General features: G+C 39.6%; 1 protein-coding gene across 2 annotated transcripts in view; it reads right to left on the bottom strand.

Moving 5' to 3' along the window:
* Window positions 1–20561, bottom strand: part of LOC126291688 (uncharacterized) — a 142207-nt gene that overhangs the window by 22802 nt on the left and 98844 nt on the right. The window contains exons 9-11 of one of the 2 annotated variants that reach the window (XM_049985311.1): window positions 16153–16338; window positions 9961–10070; window positions 8878–9103 (exon numbers count right to left, since the gene is read on the bottom strand). In XM_049985311.1, coding sequence (XP_049841268.1) covers window positions 8878–9103; window positions 9961–10070; window positions 16153–16338 — 522 coding nt within the window. Of the gene's footprint in view, window positions 1–8877; window positions 9104–9960; window positions 10071–16145; window positions 16339–20561 lie in introns of those variants that run through there. The other variant, XM_049985312.1, reaches the window with a different exon arrangement.

The raw sequence follows: 20561 nt of genomic DNA, 5'->3' as shown, positions 1-20561 counted from the left end.
GATATCGTATGAGATAACAGAATAAAGTTAAAGCAAAGCATGTCAGTTTTTATATCTTCGTTCCAAGAGAAATGCTGTAGTTGCACAGATGAAATTTGTTCTGGCTAATTCTCCCTTTAACCTACTGTAAAATCATGGTTGGATGTTGGCCGCATCCCTTAAAACCGAGATGATATGTTGGTAGCAGTAACTAGATACAGCTGCTTTGTTGAATAGAGCGACTACTTTTTATTCCACAGCAACAGTTCAGCAAGCCACATGGATCTGGCATTGCCAGACCTTACAATTGCTCATCACTACCATAACTGAGTACACTATACACGAGATGCACGAAACCAGCACATTTGATAACTGCCACACAGGTGCTTGCGTGTGCAATGCTCCAGTCCCAGAGTCTACCACTACCTGAAATGAGAGTTAACTGCCATTGGCAACAACCTCATGATAAGCAGTCACATATGTGTCTGGTGTGCTCCCTTAAGTGAATGTGTGTAAATGTTTTCTTTCCTGAAGAAGACTTTGGCTGCAACCTCAATCTGTAACGGTCTTTTCATTGTGCCTGTCTGCAGCTCAATGTGTCATCTTTAGGTGAGTAGCAATCTGCCCTTTTTTCACTAAAAATGATAACGTTATTAACTATAGATGGAAATGCTAAATAATTTACCACACAAGCACTTTTGTAAGATTGTTTTTGTATAAGAAAACTAACTAAAAGATTTCACAATAATGTAATATTTTGAATGACTGTTCAAATTATTTATACTCTTATGATGCAGACCACACAGTTTCCTTATTGTTTAGTTTTAGTTGAGGTAGGTCAATATGTTATTATGAATGTAGAGTGTTGTGCTACAAAAAATAAATTGAGATGGATGTATTTTTCATCTTGCTAATCGAACAAAAAACCCTGTACCTCGAAATTACAAAAAGAAAGAAAAGTACGAGTGTAACTCCCTTTCTGTATTGACTGCACATGTTGTACTGGTGTCACTTGTTATACTAATTTTATGCACCTGCAGCTTGATTTGAATATTGATTCTTTGTGAAGATTTAAATGGGGAAATCTAAATCAACATAGTCAGACAAGGATTCAAACCACTATTTTATCAAATGCAAGTTCACGCCTTACCACTGTGCCCACCTCATTCGGTGTCATAATTTGGGGATGTGATGGAGATATTTTTGCATGACGGATGCATATACAGGATAAATTGGAGACACCGATTCACATCTCACTGTGTCTCATTGGCAAACAATAGAGTAACCTACTGTCCTAGTGTGTGTAATAGTTTGCCTGTATCATCCTGCAGGTGACCTATATCACTGGCAAGGATGACACACCAATACTTCACTCGCATATTGTGTTAAGATAGCCTGAGAGACAAACTACAGGCACTGTAACAGCCCACATCACCTGATACCAATCCTATTCAACAGTTCTGGGACACTATCAAGAGAGATCCATACACCTCAGATCCCGCACCAACTAATCCCTGTAAATGTCAAGTGGCAGTTGGTCAAACAAGGACTGGGATAGCTGCCACTGCTTTCGGCATCTCGAGGAGTCTGTGTCGCGTTGCAGTGTTAGCGTCATTAGCATGAAAGGGGTTGCTATGTGCTAGTGGTTAATTTATTTATTTATTTTTATTGCAATACGTATTTCGTAGATCCAGTTATGCATGTTAACTAACGCATGGATATGGAATGAGTCAAAAACATTTACTTCATTTTTACATTAGTTTCTATAACCACAATAAAAAAAAGACTAATAATACGAGTTGGAAACACAATTGGTAGGATAAAATTACACTCACAAGCAGAGTTCCAGATACAGCATTCTGAGTTTGTCCAAACAATTTTAAGTGTGTGTATTTATCCATAATGTAAAATACTAGTGGCCACATGCTATCATTCCTTATTAATAAAATTTTGGTCCTGCAGTAATATGTATTCCACATCTTCAGTACGATTTTTCAGCCAATTTCTGGATAAGTTTAGGATTAGCATTGTAGTACTGTAACAGCCTGTCACTTACTTCCATAAAGACCAGTAACTCTGGAAGCTCTGTCTGGACTTGCTGATTTTGCATTATGTTGTCAACTGCCAGCTGATAACACAGAAGACAGTGATGTTACCAACATACTGACCAGGCCCCCACAGTCTTGGAAGTTCTAGACCACTGTAAGCTGACTCCCCCTCCCCCATGTAATATATGGCTGTTATGCTGTCAAAAGGGAGCACTAATCTGCTGCAGTGGCATTGGTCCACAGAACTAGGCTCTTGGACTTCGTTTTGTGCATAGATAGGCCACTGCTAGACTGGCCCCATATTGTATAAAATAATAAATAAATGTGCTGACATTGTAAATATGGTAGGAGAGCCTTTCATGAAATATAAAAAATTTAATGATTAAAGGCGACAACTCGCCAAATAGCAGCCGAGTCATAGGTAGGCCACATGAAGAATATTGAAAAATTTGCTAGTTTTTGGAGGGATCCTCCTTCAGTGACTCTATAAAATGTGAGTACATGTGTAACTCCCCCCCCCCCCCCCCCCCCCCCATGCACACCACCTACTAATCACACACTTTTACTTGGCCCCTGAAAGGATTCTGGGTTCTGGGAGAAGAAGCGTGTGATAACCTCGTAACACATTGCCTGCTGAGACAAACCCTTGCTGTCTCCTTTTCAGAGCAGCCACCTTCTAGCGTATAAAAGAAATGAATGTGTAATGGACTGATGCATCGCAGAAGTTTATAGTGAATCGCTAGGAGGATAGGTACAGTCCCTCCACTCATTTTTGTAAATAATATTAACAATCACTACACCAACAGTGTTCACAGATCAACACTATATACATACTGCCTACTTATTGTTATGAGACACACTACTGTAGTGTAACTAGTTGTCAGCAAGTGTAAACATTTTGGAGTGGCACAAAGTCAGCCGAATTCCACCTATGACCCAGAGGCCAAGCAAAAGTGTGTGATCAGTACATTTCCTGGCTCTAGTGTGCTGGGCAATGCAAGTCATTTGTGTGTGTGTGTGTGTGTGTGTGTGTGTGTGTGTGTGTGTGTGTGTGTGTGTAGAAGACCTTGTCTAAAAGCTAGCAAAGTTCTCAATCTTGCCTGACTGCTTAATGGTGACTCAGGTCCTCAACTATTCAGTTAATTAATTATTACCTTTACTCCTTACATTATGTATTGCAGTTTCTGGAGTCCATGTTATTTGTTGAAATCAATGTATCAAATCTAATATCCCAGTCAGCTGACCCTAACTGTGAACAACACTACTGCAGCTGCTGCCACAAAACATTACAGTCACCGATATCAATCAAAATTCGTTGCTGCCGAACACCATATGGCCTAGTATAAGCTGGACATTCTGATACACATTGGCCTATAGGACCCATAACAGCCCAGACAGTACACACTTAGCAATGAAATATATATTTGGCTGAACAGTACAAAGCCAAAATATCAGTACAAGAAATTAAACAATGGAAAATTCAAGATGGAATAATTCCAATGAAACAAACACATTCATACATGCAAATCTTACAACACCTGAAATTACCAACACTTGGCTGAATGATCAAAATCTCCAGTGACCAGGAAAACCAGAAAGTGCATATTAACATTTATGTTGAAAATTTAAAAGCTATGATAAGATCAAAGGCCTTCCACATTATTGATCACTCTTATACAACATCATCAATGTCACAAACATTAACCACCACCGACACCACAAAAATGACCACCACCTACAGTAACTCCCATTTTCCCACATTTGCACACCAGCACTTGCCATTTTCTGCTGACAATGCACTTTAATTTCTTTTGTATGACTTCCCACCTCTGGCTTCCTCTCTCAAACTCTGACTTCACAGATTCCAGTCATCACCTCCTCAGTTTTCTTCATTTTTGCTTCTCCACAGAAGTACTACTCTGTTGTTCTGGTATTACTTTTTGTCACCATGTGGTCATACCAGTTAAGTCTGATATTCCCTAAAACATAAAAAAAGCAATTTTAACTCCAACTTCCGTATTTCTGTCATCTTATTGCACCACGGCTTTCCAATTCATTGTCCTGATTAATCTCATTTCGGCTTCCGGAGAGTCTGATGCTGCATGTATATGTAATGAGTAGCAGAAAAGATCATCTGCCACACTGCATTCTGTTTACAAAGGCCCACACAAACACAATAGGTTCTCGTATGCATCAATGTCTTGAAGATTTGTTACATAATAGAACTCAGTACATCATCTAAGATGGCAAGTGTTCAGAGATAAAAGTATCATTATGAGTGTCCATGGGAAGTGTGATGGTATCACTGTTCTTCTATGTATACATAAACAATTTGACAGATAGGGTGAGCAGCAGTCTGTGGCTGCTCACTGATAATATTGTAGCATATGGGAAAGTGCCACTGTTGAGTAACTGTAGGAGGGTGCAAGATGACTTGGACAGAATTTCTATTTGGTATGAATGAGTGACAGCCTGCTCTAAATGTAAAAAAAATATTAGTTAATACAGACAAGTAGGGAAAGAAGTCCTGTAATGGTTGAACACAGTATTAGTGATATGCTGCCTGACCCAGTCATGGCAATTAAATGTCTAGGCTTAATATTACAATGCAACAACATGAAATAGAATGAACACGCAAGGTTGACTGTAGGCAAGGAGAGTTGTTTACTTCAGTATATTGGGGGAATTCTAAAAAGTATAACTCATCTATAGACGAGACCATATACAGAAGATGGGTACGACCTGTGCCCAAGTACTGCTCGACAGTTTGGAATTCACACCATGGTGTGCAAGATATTGAAGCAATTCAGAGCTGTGCTGCAAGATTTGTTGCCGTCAGATTATATCAACATACAAATATTATGGAATTAATTTGTGAACTCAAATGGTAATTCCTAGAGGGAAAAAGACTTTCTTTTCCCAAAACACTATTGAGAAAGTTGAGAGAACTTGCATTTGTGGGAAACTACAGGACACTCCCACTACCACCAACAAACTTCTTGCACAAGGATGGTGAAGGCAAAATAAGTGAAATCATGGCTCACGTGAAAGCACAGAGACAGTCTTTCCTCACTCCATTTATGAGTGGAACAGAAAAAGAAACCAACATGGTACCTTTTGACAGGTATGAATAATGTCTTTGCAAAATACGTGCATACAAATAGATGTAAGCTCTTCAGGCCAGTGTACTTTTTACTATTGCTAGGAGAACCCTAAATGGACCAAACTATATGGCAATTTATGCAAATTATTCAGCATCTGGTACTTGAGGTTCTTTCCCTTAAATTTGATTCTTCGAAGTATCTTAGGTTTGATACTGAGTGTAGACCAGTTTCCTCACAAAAATGTTTACATAAAAATCATTCTTCCAAATAATTATACCCTTCCATTTTAGAGCTTTTGCTAACAACATATTATCTATGTTAACATATGCAATCGAGGATAAATCCTGAGGACTATAACAATGCATTCATTGTTGTATTTCACAAGGACAGGCTAAAAAAAAAAACTAACTTTACACACATCACAGGGTCAGTGGTTTCCATGCTGAATAAGGTTGTCAGTCTGTTATAGTGTGAACAGATGTTTACGTGCCAGTTTAACAAACTGACTTTTTGTCCCCTTCAATTATGTCACAAAATATGTGTTTTTGGCAGTTCTGTTGAATGTAAATCTTTAGAAACCCATGAAAATTCACTTTTTAATGGTACAGAGATCTATATAGTTCTTACATACAGAATCTTGCCCTCATTTATTTCTGCCAGTCCGAAGCTCACAGATGGCTCAGGGATGCCCCACCATCCCATTATATGGGCGTTTTTGTGCCTGCCAATTTGCTACAAGGCAGTTTAGTCTTGGGGAGCCTGCAGAGTGGGTTGCAGGTGAACATGGCATGTGAAGCTGCACATCAGAGTGTGAAAGGTATTAATTATTGACTCAAGTTAGCTTTTTAATGAAAAGCAATGGCTAACTTTAGTGAAGTTACAAAACTGTGTGAATGCTCATGTGTTGAGGATGAACTTTTGACAACATAGGGAAATTTTTTTATTAATCTAAAGTATAATAAATTCAGTGTCTACAAACTGTATATGATTGACTTGATTTTTATGCTATCACTGAACTGGTTATGTACAATAGTAAAAATAAGAGTTGGACAGAGCACATATCACTTAGGTACACAATTAAGAAATTTACTACTGTGATCTGTGTACCTTGAGAGTAAAGCTACCCATTTACTGGAAGACTCACTGTTTTACCATTTCACAATAATCATTTTATATTTCACCTAACATGAAGCTGTGAATACTTTCATGTGAATATGTGGCATTTTATTTTCTGTGTGTTGTCATCAACATTGAAATCACTTAATAAATCTTTGACATTAACTAAACAAACACTGTTTTTAGCCTTGTTCCACAATTTATTATTAATGTTATAGGAGAACCTAGATTTCAGGTTATAAGCCCATTTTCAAGTACACTACTGGCCATTAAAACTGCTACATCAAGAAGAAATGCAAATGATAACGGGTATTCATTGAACAAGTATATTATACTAAAACTGACATGCGATTACATTTTCACTCAACTTGGATGCATAGATAGTGAGAAATCAGTACCCAGAACAACCACCTCTGGCCATAATAACGGCCTTGATACACCTGGGCATTGAGTCAAACAGAGCTTGTATGGTGTGTACAGGTACAGCTGCCCATGCAGCTTCAACACGATACCACAGTTCATCAAGAGTAGTGACTGGAGTATCGTGACGTGCCAGTTGCTCGGCCACCATTGACTAGATGTTTTCAATTGATGAGAGATTTGGAGAATGTGCTGGTCAGGGCAGCAGTCGAACATTTCCTGTATCCAGAAAGGTCTGTACAAGACCTGCAACATATGGTCATGCATTATCCTGCTGAAATGTAGGGTTTTGCAGGGATCGAATCAAAGGTAGAGCCACAGCTCGTAACACATCTGAAGTGTAACATCCACCGTTAAAAGTGCCGTCAATGCGAACAAGAGGTGACCGAAACGTGTAACCAATGGCACCACATACCATCACGCCAGTATGGCGATGCCACATACACGCTTCCAATGTGCATTCACCGCGATGTCACCAAACACGGAGGCGACCATCATGATGCTGCAAACATAACCTGGATCCATCTGCAAAACTGATATTTTGCCATTGGTGCACCCAGGTTTGTCGTTGAGTAAACCACTGCAGGCACTCCTGTCTGTGATGCAGTGTCAAGGGCAACCACAGCCATGGTCTCTGAGCTGATAGTCCTTGCTGCTACAAACGTCATCAGACTGTTCTTGCAGATGGCTGTTGTCTTGCAAATGCCCCCATCTGTTGACTCAGGGATCGAGACTGGCTGCACGATCCGTTACAACCATGCGGATAAGATGCCTGTCATCTCCAATGCTATTGATACGAGGCTGTTGGAATCCAGCACAGCGTTCTGTACCCTCCTGAACCCACCGATTCCATTTTCTGCTAACAGTCATTGGATCTCGACCAACGCGAGCAGCGATGTCGCGATACAATAAACCGCAATCGCGATAGACTACAATCCAATCTTTATCAAAGTCAGAAGCGTGGTGGAACCCATTTCTCCTCCTTACACGAGGCATCAGAACTACATTTCACAATGCCGGTCAACTGCTGTTTGTGTATGAGAAATCATTTGGAATCTTTCCTCATGTTAGCACGTTGTAGGTGATGCCACCGGTGCCAACATTGTGTGAATGCTCTGAAAAGCTTATCATTTGCATATCACAGCATCTTCTTCCTGTCGGTTAAATTTCGCGTCTGTAGCATGTCATCTTCATGGTGTAGCAATTTTAATGGCCAGTAGTGTGCATTACTGATTCCCAAAGATGATAATATATATGTAATCATGAAGTCAAGGCAAAGATAATCTCAACTTCTTAGGTATCAATCCATAGTTTAATGTACATTTACATCAATGACAATTTTTTTGACAAATTACATCCATTGTCGCACACTCACCAATTATACTACAAAGACCAGACTAAAGTTATGTATCAGCTAATATATTTTTAACTACAATGGGCTGGGGCCCACAGTTTTGTTTCTATCCTGATCACAACCCCAGTATGAGTAATAGCATATAACCGACATGCACTGAGTGAAAATGCAGACACAAATATATGAAATTTCAAAACATCACTAACAGAGCAACGTACAAGTGTTTTCTGAGCATTGTGTCATTTTTTTTCATTTTTAGTTGTAACTGTTTACAATGGAACAATATGGTTTCCCTCAAATGTAGTGTTATGTTAGGATAACATACTCTGAGGCTTATAAAACCACATCTTAATTTTGGTGCTAAAACTAGCTGTGAATGGAGTTAGAATGAAAAACTCACTAGTGTTTTTAAGAGCATTTTTACTTATATTTTGTGTCTTGCACTCAGAATAATCTGGTGAAGAAAAGACCACATAGTTTAGGGCTTCTATTGCGCAATTTTAGCTCCCAATGAACAAGGAAGCTCACAAACAATTGCAGCTATGAATAATATTACAGTGAACTACTAGAATAAACTTTGTACTGAACTGATATACAATAGAATGCAAAATAGAATCCTTTTTCTAAAAGGAAAACATTGCAGGATTAATTGGAAATGAGGTTTGCAGGGTTATTCATTTAGAGTAATGTCTGAGTAATATTGGATGCTGGATACAGGAAAAGTTGATGTTAATCCACAAAGTCTTTTCCTAGCAGACAAATAGTAGCACTAAGGGCATAAAGGGAAATGACCACATGAAAATCCATGACCAAGTAGTTTAACAGTATTTTTATGAAAACATTAAGGAAGACCAACCAGGGCATAGAAGACAGGCTCCAGGAAGTCTGGCAAAAGTGCCTTGAAACTCTTCTTGCCAACAGCTTTTGCCAGCAGTGGGAGCTGCTTACACACGGTTTCCAGTAAGCACACATGGCTTTCGTAGTGGCGGTACTGGCACGCCTCAGCAGCCAACGGCACGGCAGCGATGACGGCAGACACACATTCTGCTACCTGTGCAAGCTCAGTGAGGAGGTGGATGCACCTATTGGAATGGTAGAGTTGCTATAATATGGTCATGTAGAAGAAAAAATCTTGTCATTATGGTGAACAAAATAAGATAGTATTAACATGAACTGATTTTAACTTGCTACAGAACAGGTTGCTTAACATGATCAAATGTAAATAACATCTGAATATATACACAACATGCTTTATGAGGACTGGAAAGTACTTTAGGTTGTAAGAGTGTAGTATATTTTGAGTTAAGGTTTTTCTAAGTGTCATATGTAAAGGACACCCTACAGAAAGATTATGAACCTACTACAGATATCTCAGTCAAACAACTTACTAATGACAAATAAGAGAAATAGGGATGGAAGCACAGGGGACAGAGGTAGACACATGGGGCAAGAGTGGCCATATGTGGAGAGAAGTGTGAAAGCAACAGGAACTGGGGTAGACAGGATAGGGGAGGGCAGGGGGAGGGGGACCAATGTGCCATACAAGGTGGACACAAGGGCAGAGGCAGGGGGTGGGCAGAAGCTACTGAGGAAGTATTGTGGGGAGGCAGTGGAGTGTGAATGCGGTGGTGTGTGAAGGTAGTGGGGGTCACGAGCACCAAGGATCGGAGGCAATGTGGAAGCAATGAGGGCTGCAGGCGACAGGAGCGGTGGCAATAGGAGTTGCGGAGGCAACACGTTGCATAAACAACAAGTTGCAGAGGTGACTAGATGTGAGGGCGCAGGGTACGGGGGCAACTAGGGTGGACACAAAAGAAGTGGTGACTATTCCATAGTTTCAAGTATTACAACACACAGTAAAGTGAAACAAGCATTCTTTTGTGCAAGATGCACATTGTGATGTAAAGAAGTATAGAGAAGGGAAGATACTCGTACTGACCCATCAGCAAAGTGCCATGGCAGGGTTGGCTTGTTGAAAGGATTATCTGACCAACCCGTTGTGGAAGCACTTCGGCCAATGCGCTGAGTGTAAGATGCAGACATAAATATCTGAAATGACAAAAAATTACTGACATTCAAACATACTGTCAACATATGACGGCTTAACTTGTTGTAACATAATGTTTAGATGTGGGCTGACTGTTATGAAGTGATTCACTTTTACACTTTAGTGACTTACATAATCAAAAGCTTGTTTGGGCTTCTTTCTAATCTAAATGGTAATACATGTACCAAACATTCATAATGTAAACTCAGTTTTCACCACATCCTGTGAGACCTATGACACCATGTATGCTCTGTGAATTATTACAAAGTGTGTAGTGGAATATTAGCGTTGGGTTTGTTGTTGGAGATTACTTAACCAGGGTACCAATTCCTTGAATGTGACTTGTCAGTGATATATCCATCATATTGTTTACCTTTAAATCTTTTCTTTCTGCACTTGGGACACTTCATGATGATGTAGTCCTGCTAAGCAGAGCCAACTGTAGCCATTTTGAACTTCTTCACTGTCTGTAGGAAAGCACTGTGACAATGGAAAATTATGTTTGCTACCCACTAGCTATGAAATTATGTAAACACTTCTTTTCAAAATCCTTCTGTATTTAGCAGTCCCCATAACACTTTCAACACATCGATTAAACATTCACATTTAAGCCCTTAATAACCAGACTCATCAACAGATAGGTCGTTAGTATCCCAAAGTCAAAAAGTAAGTAAGTAAGTATCTAATTCCATACAATCTTCTTTTGTTTTTTTCTACTTCAGAACAACAACCACTGTTGGCCCACATTTGTCTTCTTTTATGTCCACACGCCCCCAAACCACAATGTCGAAGTGTAAACGGCTCTCCCACCAGTAAATCATTCACTCTCCATCACGACTCATGTCTGTTCTGTGCTTACATTCGTGTTTCATTTCTATGCATGGATAAAAAATGCACACACACTATTCCGTCTTTCCTCTACCACTGCTACCATAAATAATGGTTTCTACATGACCCTCTTTCATTAGCACAATAGAAAGGGAGAGGGACATGTTGTTACTTTCAACAGCGACATGCACCACCACAATAGCAGAGGGTACTTTATATTGTACCATATAGCAACACTTCTTTCTTTGGCATTAATCAATAATATGTGGAAAGATTGATTGGTTACAAATCTATGTGAAAAGTTATTAATTTAATCTGATGTTCACGATGATATGCAGAATTGATAAATATGGGCCAAAGAATATTCCTGGCCTCCATTATGAAAGCCCATTTTAAGCAGGTATTTGCAAGAATATACCACTTTTTCACGTGGCTGTCAGTTAAATTTTTTTCTGCTTTTCCACTATACTCTCTCCTGCAGCCACTCACAAAGACCTTCTTTACACTTGCTCAATGTCCTGTTTTACTCCAACTTGGTATGGAATCCCCCCCCCCCCCCCCTACTCCAGTATTTGACTGTACAAATGTATTGTCAGCTTTTGTCTCTTGGACACAAGCTAAAGTTTTCCAGTATCCTAAGGAAGATTACAAGTTTGGCTTTGCCGTTTGCTTTATCAAGCACTAACATCATGTCATTGTTCCACACTATTTGTACTGAAAAATCACAGATGAAATGTGAACAACGAAAAAAGTAAAGACAACTACTAAGGGGTATAAGATGGGTGCTGAGCAGTTGTTAGGCATGTAAACTGAGGAGCAACATGCAGTATGCTTAAGAATACAAAATGTTACACACTGTATGCACATCATGGAAACATTACTGTTCACGAAGACAAGTGACATTAATAAGGAAGATATGAAAAGAAATCGGATATGACAATCACTGCACAAGACAACAAGATGTTTTTGTGTTATGCATACAAACACTGTTAGATGACAAAAGTGAACTTATCACATGGTGATAAAACTGTACGTACAACTTACTAGTACTATGAAATCTATCACAGACATGAAAAAAGTCAGAGAGACAAATAAGGACATATCTAGAATACCACTCCACCTATTTAGCAAGAGAATATTTTGGTAACATGTCAAAGTAATAGGCATTTAAGTTCATTATAAACAAATGTGAAATTCTAGCATTTTACATAATTGCATGCATGAATTTCCTTAAACCTATGAAACAGAGTGTGCAATTATGCCTGTCTGGTTTTAATCATTATGTTGATTATAACTTGTTTATTTGGTCTCATGTAAAGAAAACATTGCAGCAATTTACTGATCACATGATTAAAGTACATCCCAATATGAAGTTCACTGCAGAAGGAAGGAAGGACAGCTACCCTTTTTAAACACCCTAGTTGAGCCACAGTTAGGTGGACTGCTCAGTCACTTGACATATCGTAAATCTAGAGGTTTTCAGGAATAACAGCAATCAGTCACCTTTTGCTTGGTTCAATTTTTATTTTACGATATTATACTACATAATATTAATGATATAATAAAAATTGAACCAGAGCAAATGGCAACTAGTTCAACTTATTTCCAAAAACCTTTATTCATCACAGATGCAGACCCACACAGTCCGCTATCTTGAACGGCACAATTTCCATCATTCTGTCCAAAATAGAGCTGTAGTAAATATGCTGACACACACAGCTAGAAACATACTGGAAGAGAATAATCTCTATGTTCAGACAAAATGGCTATCAGACATGTGAAACAAAGTTGGTTCTCTCCAGAAAATTAAAATTCAAATCTATTCAAGCAACAGACAAAGAACAGCTGCCAAAATACAAAAAAATGATATAATATTCTCCAGGAAATCTGTGGTACACCACAGGGATCCTATACAATGATATTATGTACTACAGCTCTGGTATTGGTTTACCCTGTTGTGAAATATTACACCCTGCTTGGATGAACTGTATGCACACAAGACTTGTTGACACACAGCTCGACCATATTGTGTGTCTTTCAGCTGGTACAATCAGCCCTACACCTATTTCTGGCTATCCATACTTAGTCACATACTGGTGGGAAAGTGCACTTGTATGGAAGTACAAAAAACTACATAAAAATGTTCACCAGCTGGCTGTTCACTGTGTAACTGTTCACTGTGTAACTCAAGAATGTTATCTGAGGACTTTCCTTAGCATCCCAACAGAGTTCCTGGTGATGACCAAGTTTTCGTGGCCACTGTCATAATGATTAAAATTCTTCTGGGCATTGTTCTCCATCAACTATGAAAACCACTATTTCAACCATATTACAGGGCAAGACTGGTTTTGCAGGAAGAAAGATGCCCCTATTTATCGCAGGCAACCAGTATCAATGCATTATATTTGTGAAACTTTATTGGCCCTAGAATATAATAGGGAGATGGTAGGAAGGAAGCTATTCATGGACTACCTGGCTAGTCAACAATTGGTGACAGTCAGCAAATCAGGGCTCGGCTTTTGGTATAGAGGAACTGTCACAGCATTTCTGTGCACACCAGAAAGAAAATATGCCCACCAGAAACCAAGCGCTGATTTGAAGACTGTCACCAATCACTGACAATCTGGAAAGTCCATGAATAGCTTCCTTCCTGCCCTCTTCCTTTTGTCCTGACAAGCCCATTGCATTCTGCAGCCAATGAAGTTTCTGGTGCCAATTTTCTGCAATAAATAGGGGCACCGTTCCTCCTGCAAACCCAGTCTTTTCTGCAAAATGCCATTTTAATATGGTCAAAAGATTGGTTTTATAGTTTATATTCAAAGTTTTTATACAATGACACAACACAACATACAGAAGAATCTTAATCATCAAAACACGAAAAGATCAGCTAGCAAAAACCCTTTAATTCTGTGGAGCAACATTGAGTAAAACATCGGAATACTAACAGGCATGGGAACATTTTTTTTTTCCCTGCCTAACAAAGTCAGAGAGATGATGTGCTCTGTGAAGGATATTCATGGTCTCATAGTCCCAGGAGTTTACAATATGGCTTGGGACAGTTTATCAAACCATTAGACAATGCTATATTGAACTATGCTACATACTGCTATATACCGAACAATGCTATACTGAACACATAACGTCCAGAAGTCCATAAAAATATGCTGTTGCCATTAATATACTCATGAATATGGATAGTCTTGTTTGAGCAAACACATCAAACTCCTGAGTCTTGGTCATCAAAGAGGGTGTGGAAATCAAAATATGTGATAACAACCTTAATACAAATATGGGGTTCAGACTGCAGGGAGGTGCACATTTCATACTGAGATACTGCACAAAGGAATGTCCACTATTATAGGAGGTTCATTCAAATGAAACCTGGTCAGTGCATCTACCTTTGTGTTAAATGTAAGGTGACATCACTTAACTGCAGGTATGTGGCACCATCTATTGGTAGAGAGACTGGTGTGGGTACACAGTGCCAGCATGGTTTCATGCCGAAGAGAAGGTGGTCACACAAATTATCATCAACTACCAAGCATGCAGGTGAGTAAGCAACAACAATAAGGAGTGATTTTATTTTTGGTGGTGGAGGGAGTTGGAGGCCGTTAAATGTATCGACAGATGAAGGCTGTTCACAATGAGTACAGTCTGAATCGTTCAAGTGTAGTGACATGGCACAAAAACAATTCCTTGAGTGATGCGAGTCACTGAAAGACAATGATTGTCCTGGACAGGCTCATTGTGTCATCACACCAGAAATGGCTGTAGAAGAGGATGCTTTAGTCTTAGACAAATGCCGAATCACCGTGGACGAGATCCATTGGTTATCGCTCACACCATAATGCATCATCAACACTTGAACTTTTGAAAAATCTGTACGCAGTTGGCACTCCACCAACTGATCGCTGAACAGTGCAAAACTTGAATGGCAGTGTCTTTGAGTCATTTGCAACATTATCATGAGGAGGGAAATGGTTTTCTGTTGCGTATTGACACATGTGATGAAACATGGTGTCACCATTTTGAACTGGAAAGCAAGCAGTGGAAAGATGTGACTACACCACCTACAAAGAAACCAAAGGCCATCATACCAGTTCTGATAAGGTCATGATGTCCTCCTTTTTTGGCCACAAGGGCCCACTGCTTCTCGAGTTTCTGGAACGGGGAACCACTGTCAATGCCCAGAGTTATCAAGCCACTTTACAGAACCTTAGACAAGCCATGAAGTCAAAACGCCGAGTCACGTTGGCCAAGGGTGATATCCTCCTGCATGTTAACCCCACCCACACAAGGCCAATTCAGTGAAATCAACATTGCAGCAGTTTCAGTGGGAAATCCTGGAACATCCACCATACAGTCCCGACTTTCCACCGTGTGAGTTTCATGTGTTTGTACCACTAAAACAAGCTATTTGTAGACGTCGATTTGCAACGGACGATGAAGTGTGTGGCTGGGTCCAGGTCTGGATCCGACAGCAGCCTACTAGCTTCTTCAAGGATGGAATCAACTGGCTAGTGTCACAATGGGATGAATGTGCCATCAGTTCTGGTTACAATTTGTGAGTATATGTACTGTGTATAACTACATTTTTGAGTTGATAAAATCGTTACCATGACTTTACACCAGTGACCGGGGTACATTTGAATGCCTCTTATATGTTGCAATGGAAATGATGACTCTTTGAGTAATATTTCACTCGTACGTCAGTTTTATCTGTGCGACTCCTTCACTTGTTTGACAGTCAGTTGCTGGTAAATACGTTTGAAAGCTAAGATTTTAACAGAGAAGTGAAATGACAAGTGCACCAAGAACTTCCAACACTGCAAATCTTATGTGAAAGACTTCGTGCTTGTATTAGAATGTGCAAATGTAAATAAATACAATATAACATTAGGTCCAAGATGTGCAGTGTCATAGGAGAAACTGTACTGTTTGTGATCCAGCAGGCAGATCATGATGATGATGATGATGATGATGATGATAATAATAATAATAATAATAATAATAATAATAATAATAATAATAATAATAATAAAGATAACAAATTATTACATTATTATTATTAAAATAATTTTCTGTTTCAAATACTTTTAAAGCATTGCCATATAAATGATAAAATTTGTGCTGTTTACAGGTTTACAAACAAGGAACATGTGTCATTTCTGAATTGGGTGCTAACTTTTTACATATAGTTTAGTGGATAGATGCAAGCTACAGGAGAGAACTGGTGACAGGCGTGTTACCTCTCACCTGCCTGAGGGGTCGATTGTCGCCAGTGCTCTCGAGTGCCATGCCCATTCCCGCCCCCGTCCCCGTGGCGGGCTGCTGCTGCACACCGGCCAGGCCCTCCTCCAGCAGATGGATGGCGGCTGCCAGTGCATCCGAGCCCAGTGAGCGCACCACACACGCCAAGGACGCTGCCGCCCCCTGCCGCACCTTTATAAAGGCACAGGTAGACGTTACTTGGCTGTCATTCATAAAGAAAATGTGTGGGTTTGCTGTAGTAAATAAGATAAAAAAAAGAAAGATTAATTTCTTTTTACCAATAGTAGTGTCATTACTTTTTTCAGGTTACAGAATTAGTTAATGGAATTTTTTGTGTTATGTTATTTTGGCTTATTTGTTTCATTTTTATTTTTACCCTATTTCATTGTTTATCAGCAGCATTGTGTTGAAAATGAAAATACACCTATCATTTACACTACAGACAGATGGAGCATTTGATATTTGCTTTAAAGGGTGTTCCTACCAAAATTGCATTAGGTGTATATTTTGCATAGTGGAACTGTAATGCAGGCTTTAGTCAAAAGCAGTTAAAGATCTTATACACAGAGGAAAATGACAGATGAACGATTTCTTCTGGGCAGGAACCACAGTGTCAATAAATTTGAAGAAAAACATCATTCCATCAAGCTGTATTTCAAAGTTGTAATTTATTAAGCTGTTACCCACAGCTGTGTTCACATACCTAATCAAATGAAGGATAACTGAAAGCCTCCCATGTCCTGCACATAAAGGTACATTGCCTCTCTGTTTGTCATACAGAATTTAAGTGAGGCCAACATTGTGAAACTTCAAGCTATTCAAAAGCTAGAAGAGACACGTGATATGCAGCGATTAGAATGTTAGAGGCTTGTGACTGATTTAGTATGGAAGTATGGATTAAACAACTTGAGTATTGTATAAGCATTGTATTCATTATGGTGAATCATATTGTATAGAATATATATACGGAGAAAAGCATTTTCACAAATACGATAACGTTCAAAAGTCAAAATGTCTTGTATTGACCAAAGTAGCCTATGTTCTTCCTCAGTGTTCAAGCTACCTCCATACAAAATCTCATCAAAATCAGTTCAGTGACTTAGTCGTGAAAGCATAACAGACAGAGTTACTTTTGCATTTATAATATTAGTACTGATAACTAGTTTCAAGCTTTGTACATTCTCAAGTGCATCTATACACATAACAACACGTTGTAATCAAACAAAAATCAAAATATAAATGTCTACACAACTGCACTGGTTGCAGCGTCTTCTGAAAAACAAAGATCACCTACAATATTTACAGATACATCATCCTTACCAATGATGTGTGATTGATGCATCACCTCTCATACTATAGCACAAAACAGCCATGATCTACACCTGAATATTTCCAAGCAGGAGGCTGCTTGCACAACTAATTTCCAGAAGCATTCAGTGTAACCAGAACATGTGAGATAATAGGCTAAGCAGCAGTGGCTTCTCCTAAAGTAGATCTTTTTCTCCAAATATATGAGGGTTGCTCAAAAAGTATCCAAATTTTATTTATAAAATCAATCTTTATTCAGATACAATTGTTTGACACTAGTCACGGTCAGTGTGGCCCCCTTCAGCTTCTACACACTTCTCCCAGCACTGCTGCCACTGCTGGAAAGCCTCTTTTGTTAGGGTGTGCAGGTGCTCCATCAAATTCTGCACAATGTCTTCCCTGTTCTGAAATCTGGTCCCTTCCAGAGTCTCTTTCAGTTAATGGAAAAGAGAGAAATCAATCCGTGCTAATTCAGAGGAATATGGAGGCTGACAAACCACAGCCGTATTGTGTTTAGCCGAATAGTTCTGAATAAACTTAGAACAATGAGCAAGTGGGTTATCGTGGTGAAGGTGCCAACTGTCTGCTGCCCACAGGTCCAGCCATTTGCCTCTCACTGTTTCAAAAGAACAAGTGCACCAAAATCTTTTAATACAGCAACCTCTTGGCAGCACTCCTTGTTGATGTTAGTACTTCCTCGGTTGCACTCATGATGGACCATGCCCAGAAGATGGTCAGCATGACTTTAACATTGCTCAGGTCCTGCCACACTTTTCTGAGTCTTGGGGATGAGGGATGCTTCCTTTGTAATGAATGGGGTTCAGGGTCACACCGATAACCCCAGAACTCATCACAAGTGGTTGCTGTGTTAAGAAAGTTAGGATTACTGTTCACACTATACAGCATGTCCCGTGCAATCTTCAAATAAATTTGCTTTTTCTCTGTCATTAGCAACTTTGGCACAAATTTTGCTAAGATCCTCCTGAGATCAAAATCTTCTGTTAAAATTGAATGAAAGGATTCGGTACTAATTTTAACCTCATCTGCAAGTTCTCTGATTGTGATATGTCTATCCTGCACCATCAGGTTCCTTATGTCATCAGTAACAACCTTATTTGCAGATACTGAGGTCTACCTGAACTCTTCACTGAGGAGCACCCATCTTTAAAGTGGCAATCCAATTATTTACTACAACACTGTGACTTAAATTTGCCCCAAAAAACTACCTAGAAAAATATTTAAAACAAGATAACTGCTTCTTGAATACGTAATTAATTCACTCAGATTATTGGTAAATGAAAGCAATTGGGAACTATAAATATTTTGTCTACAGGGTGTTACACAAAGGTATGGCCAAACTTTCAGGAAACATTCGTCACACGCAAAGAAGGAAAATATTTTATGTGGACATGTGTCCGGAAACGCTTACTTTCCATGTTACAGCTCATTTTATTACTTCTCTTCAAATCACATTAATCATGGAATGGAAACACACAGCAACAGAGCGTACCAGTGTGACTTCAAACACTTTGTTACAGGAAATGCTCAAAATGTCCTCCGTTAGCGAGGATACATGCATCCACCCTCCATCACATGGAATCCCTGATGCGCTGATGCAGCCCTGGAGAATGGCATATTGTAACACAGCTGTCCACAATACAAGCATGAAGAGTCTCTACATTTGGTACCGGGGTTGCATAGACAAGAGCTTTCAAATGCCCCCATAAATGAAAGTCAAGAGGGTTGAGGTCAGGAGAGCATGGTGGCCATGGAATTGGTCTGCCTCTACCAATCCATCGGTCACCAAATCTGTTGTTGAGAAGCGTACGAATGCTTCGTCTGAAATGTGCAGGAGCTCCGTAGTGCATGAACCACATGTTGTGTCGTACTTGTAAAGGCACATGTTCTAGCATCACATGTAGAGTATCCCGTATGAAATCATTATAATGTGGAAGAACATGGGCCCAATCAAGACATCACCAACAATGCCTGCCCAAACAGTCTCAGAAAATCTGTGTTGATGACGTGATTGCACAACAGCGTGCGGGTTCTCGTCAGTCCACACATGTCGATTGTGAAAATTTACAATTTGATCACGTTGGAATGAAGCCTCATCTGTAAAGAGAACATTTGCACTGAAATGAGGATTGACACATTATTGGATGAACCATTCGCAGAAGTGTACCCATGGAGGCCAATCAGCTGCTTATAGTGCCTGCACACGCTGTACATGGTACGGAAACAACTGGTTCTCCAGTAGCACTCTCCATACAGTGATGTGGTCAACGTTACCTAGTGCAGCAGCAACTTCTCTGACGCTGACATTAGGGTTATCGTCAACTGCATGAAGAATTTCCTCGTCCATTGCAGGTGTCCTCATCGTTCTAGGTCTTCCCCAAGCGCGAATCATAGGCTGGAATGTTCCGTGCTCCCTAAGATGCTGATCAGTTGCTTCGAACATCTTCCTGTCAGGACACCTTCATTCTGGAAATCTGCCTCGATACAAACGTACCGCGCCACGACTATTGCCCCGTGCTAATCCATACATCAAATGGGCATCTGCCAACTCTGCATTTGTAGACACTCCACTGACAGCAAAGCCACGTTCGTGATGAACACTAACCTGTTGATGCTACATACTGATGTGCTTGATGCTAGTACTGTAGAGCAATGAGTCGCATGTCAACACAAGCACCGAAGTCAACATTACCTTCCTTCAATTGGGCCAACTGGCGGTGAATCGAGGAAGTACAGTACATACTGATGAAACTAAAATGAGCTCTAACATGGAAATTAAGCGTTTCCGGACACATGTCCACATAACGTCTTTTCTTTATTTGTGTGTGAGGAATGTTTTCTGAAGGTTTGGCCGTACCTTTTTGTAACACCCTGTATAAAATTAATATTTCATATTTAATTGATCAGATTCAAAATTTTACAAATTTTTAGGTAGGAAAGGGTTAAGTTGAACAAAAATCTCAGTTTTTTTTCTGTTTTTATACAGCATAACTAAACATACCAAGCATTACTGAAATAATATATATAAAAACTGTGCATTTAACACATTCCTTCCGGTACTAAGAACT

Source organism: Schistocerca gregaria, chromosome 9 (genome assembly GCF_023897955.1).
Source record: "Schistocerca gregaria isolate iqSchGreg1 chromosome 9, iqSchGreg1.2, whole genome shotgun sequence".
NCBI classification, from domain to species: domain Eukaryota; kingdom Metazoa; phylum Arthropoda; class Insecta; order Orthoptera; family Acrididae; genus Schistocerca; species Schistocerca gregaria.
Note: the sequence above shows the minus strand (reverse complement) of the source record. Positions and strands in the feature narration are given on the sequence as shown.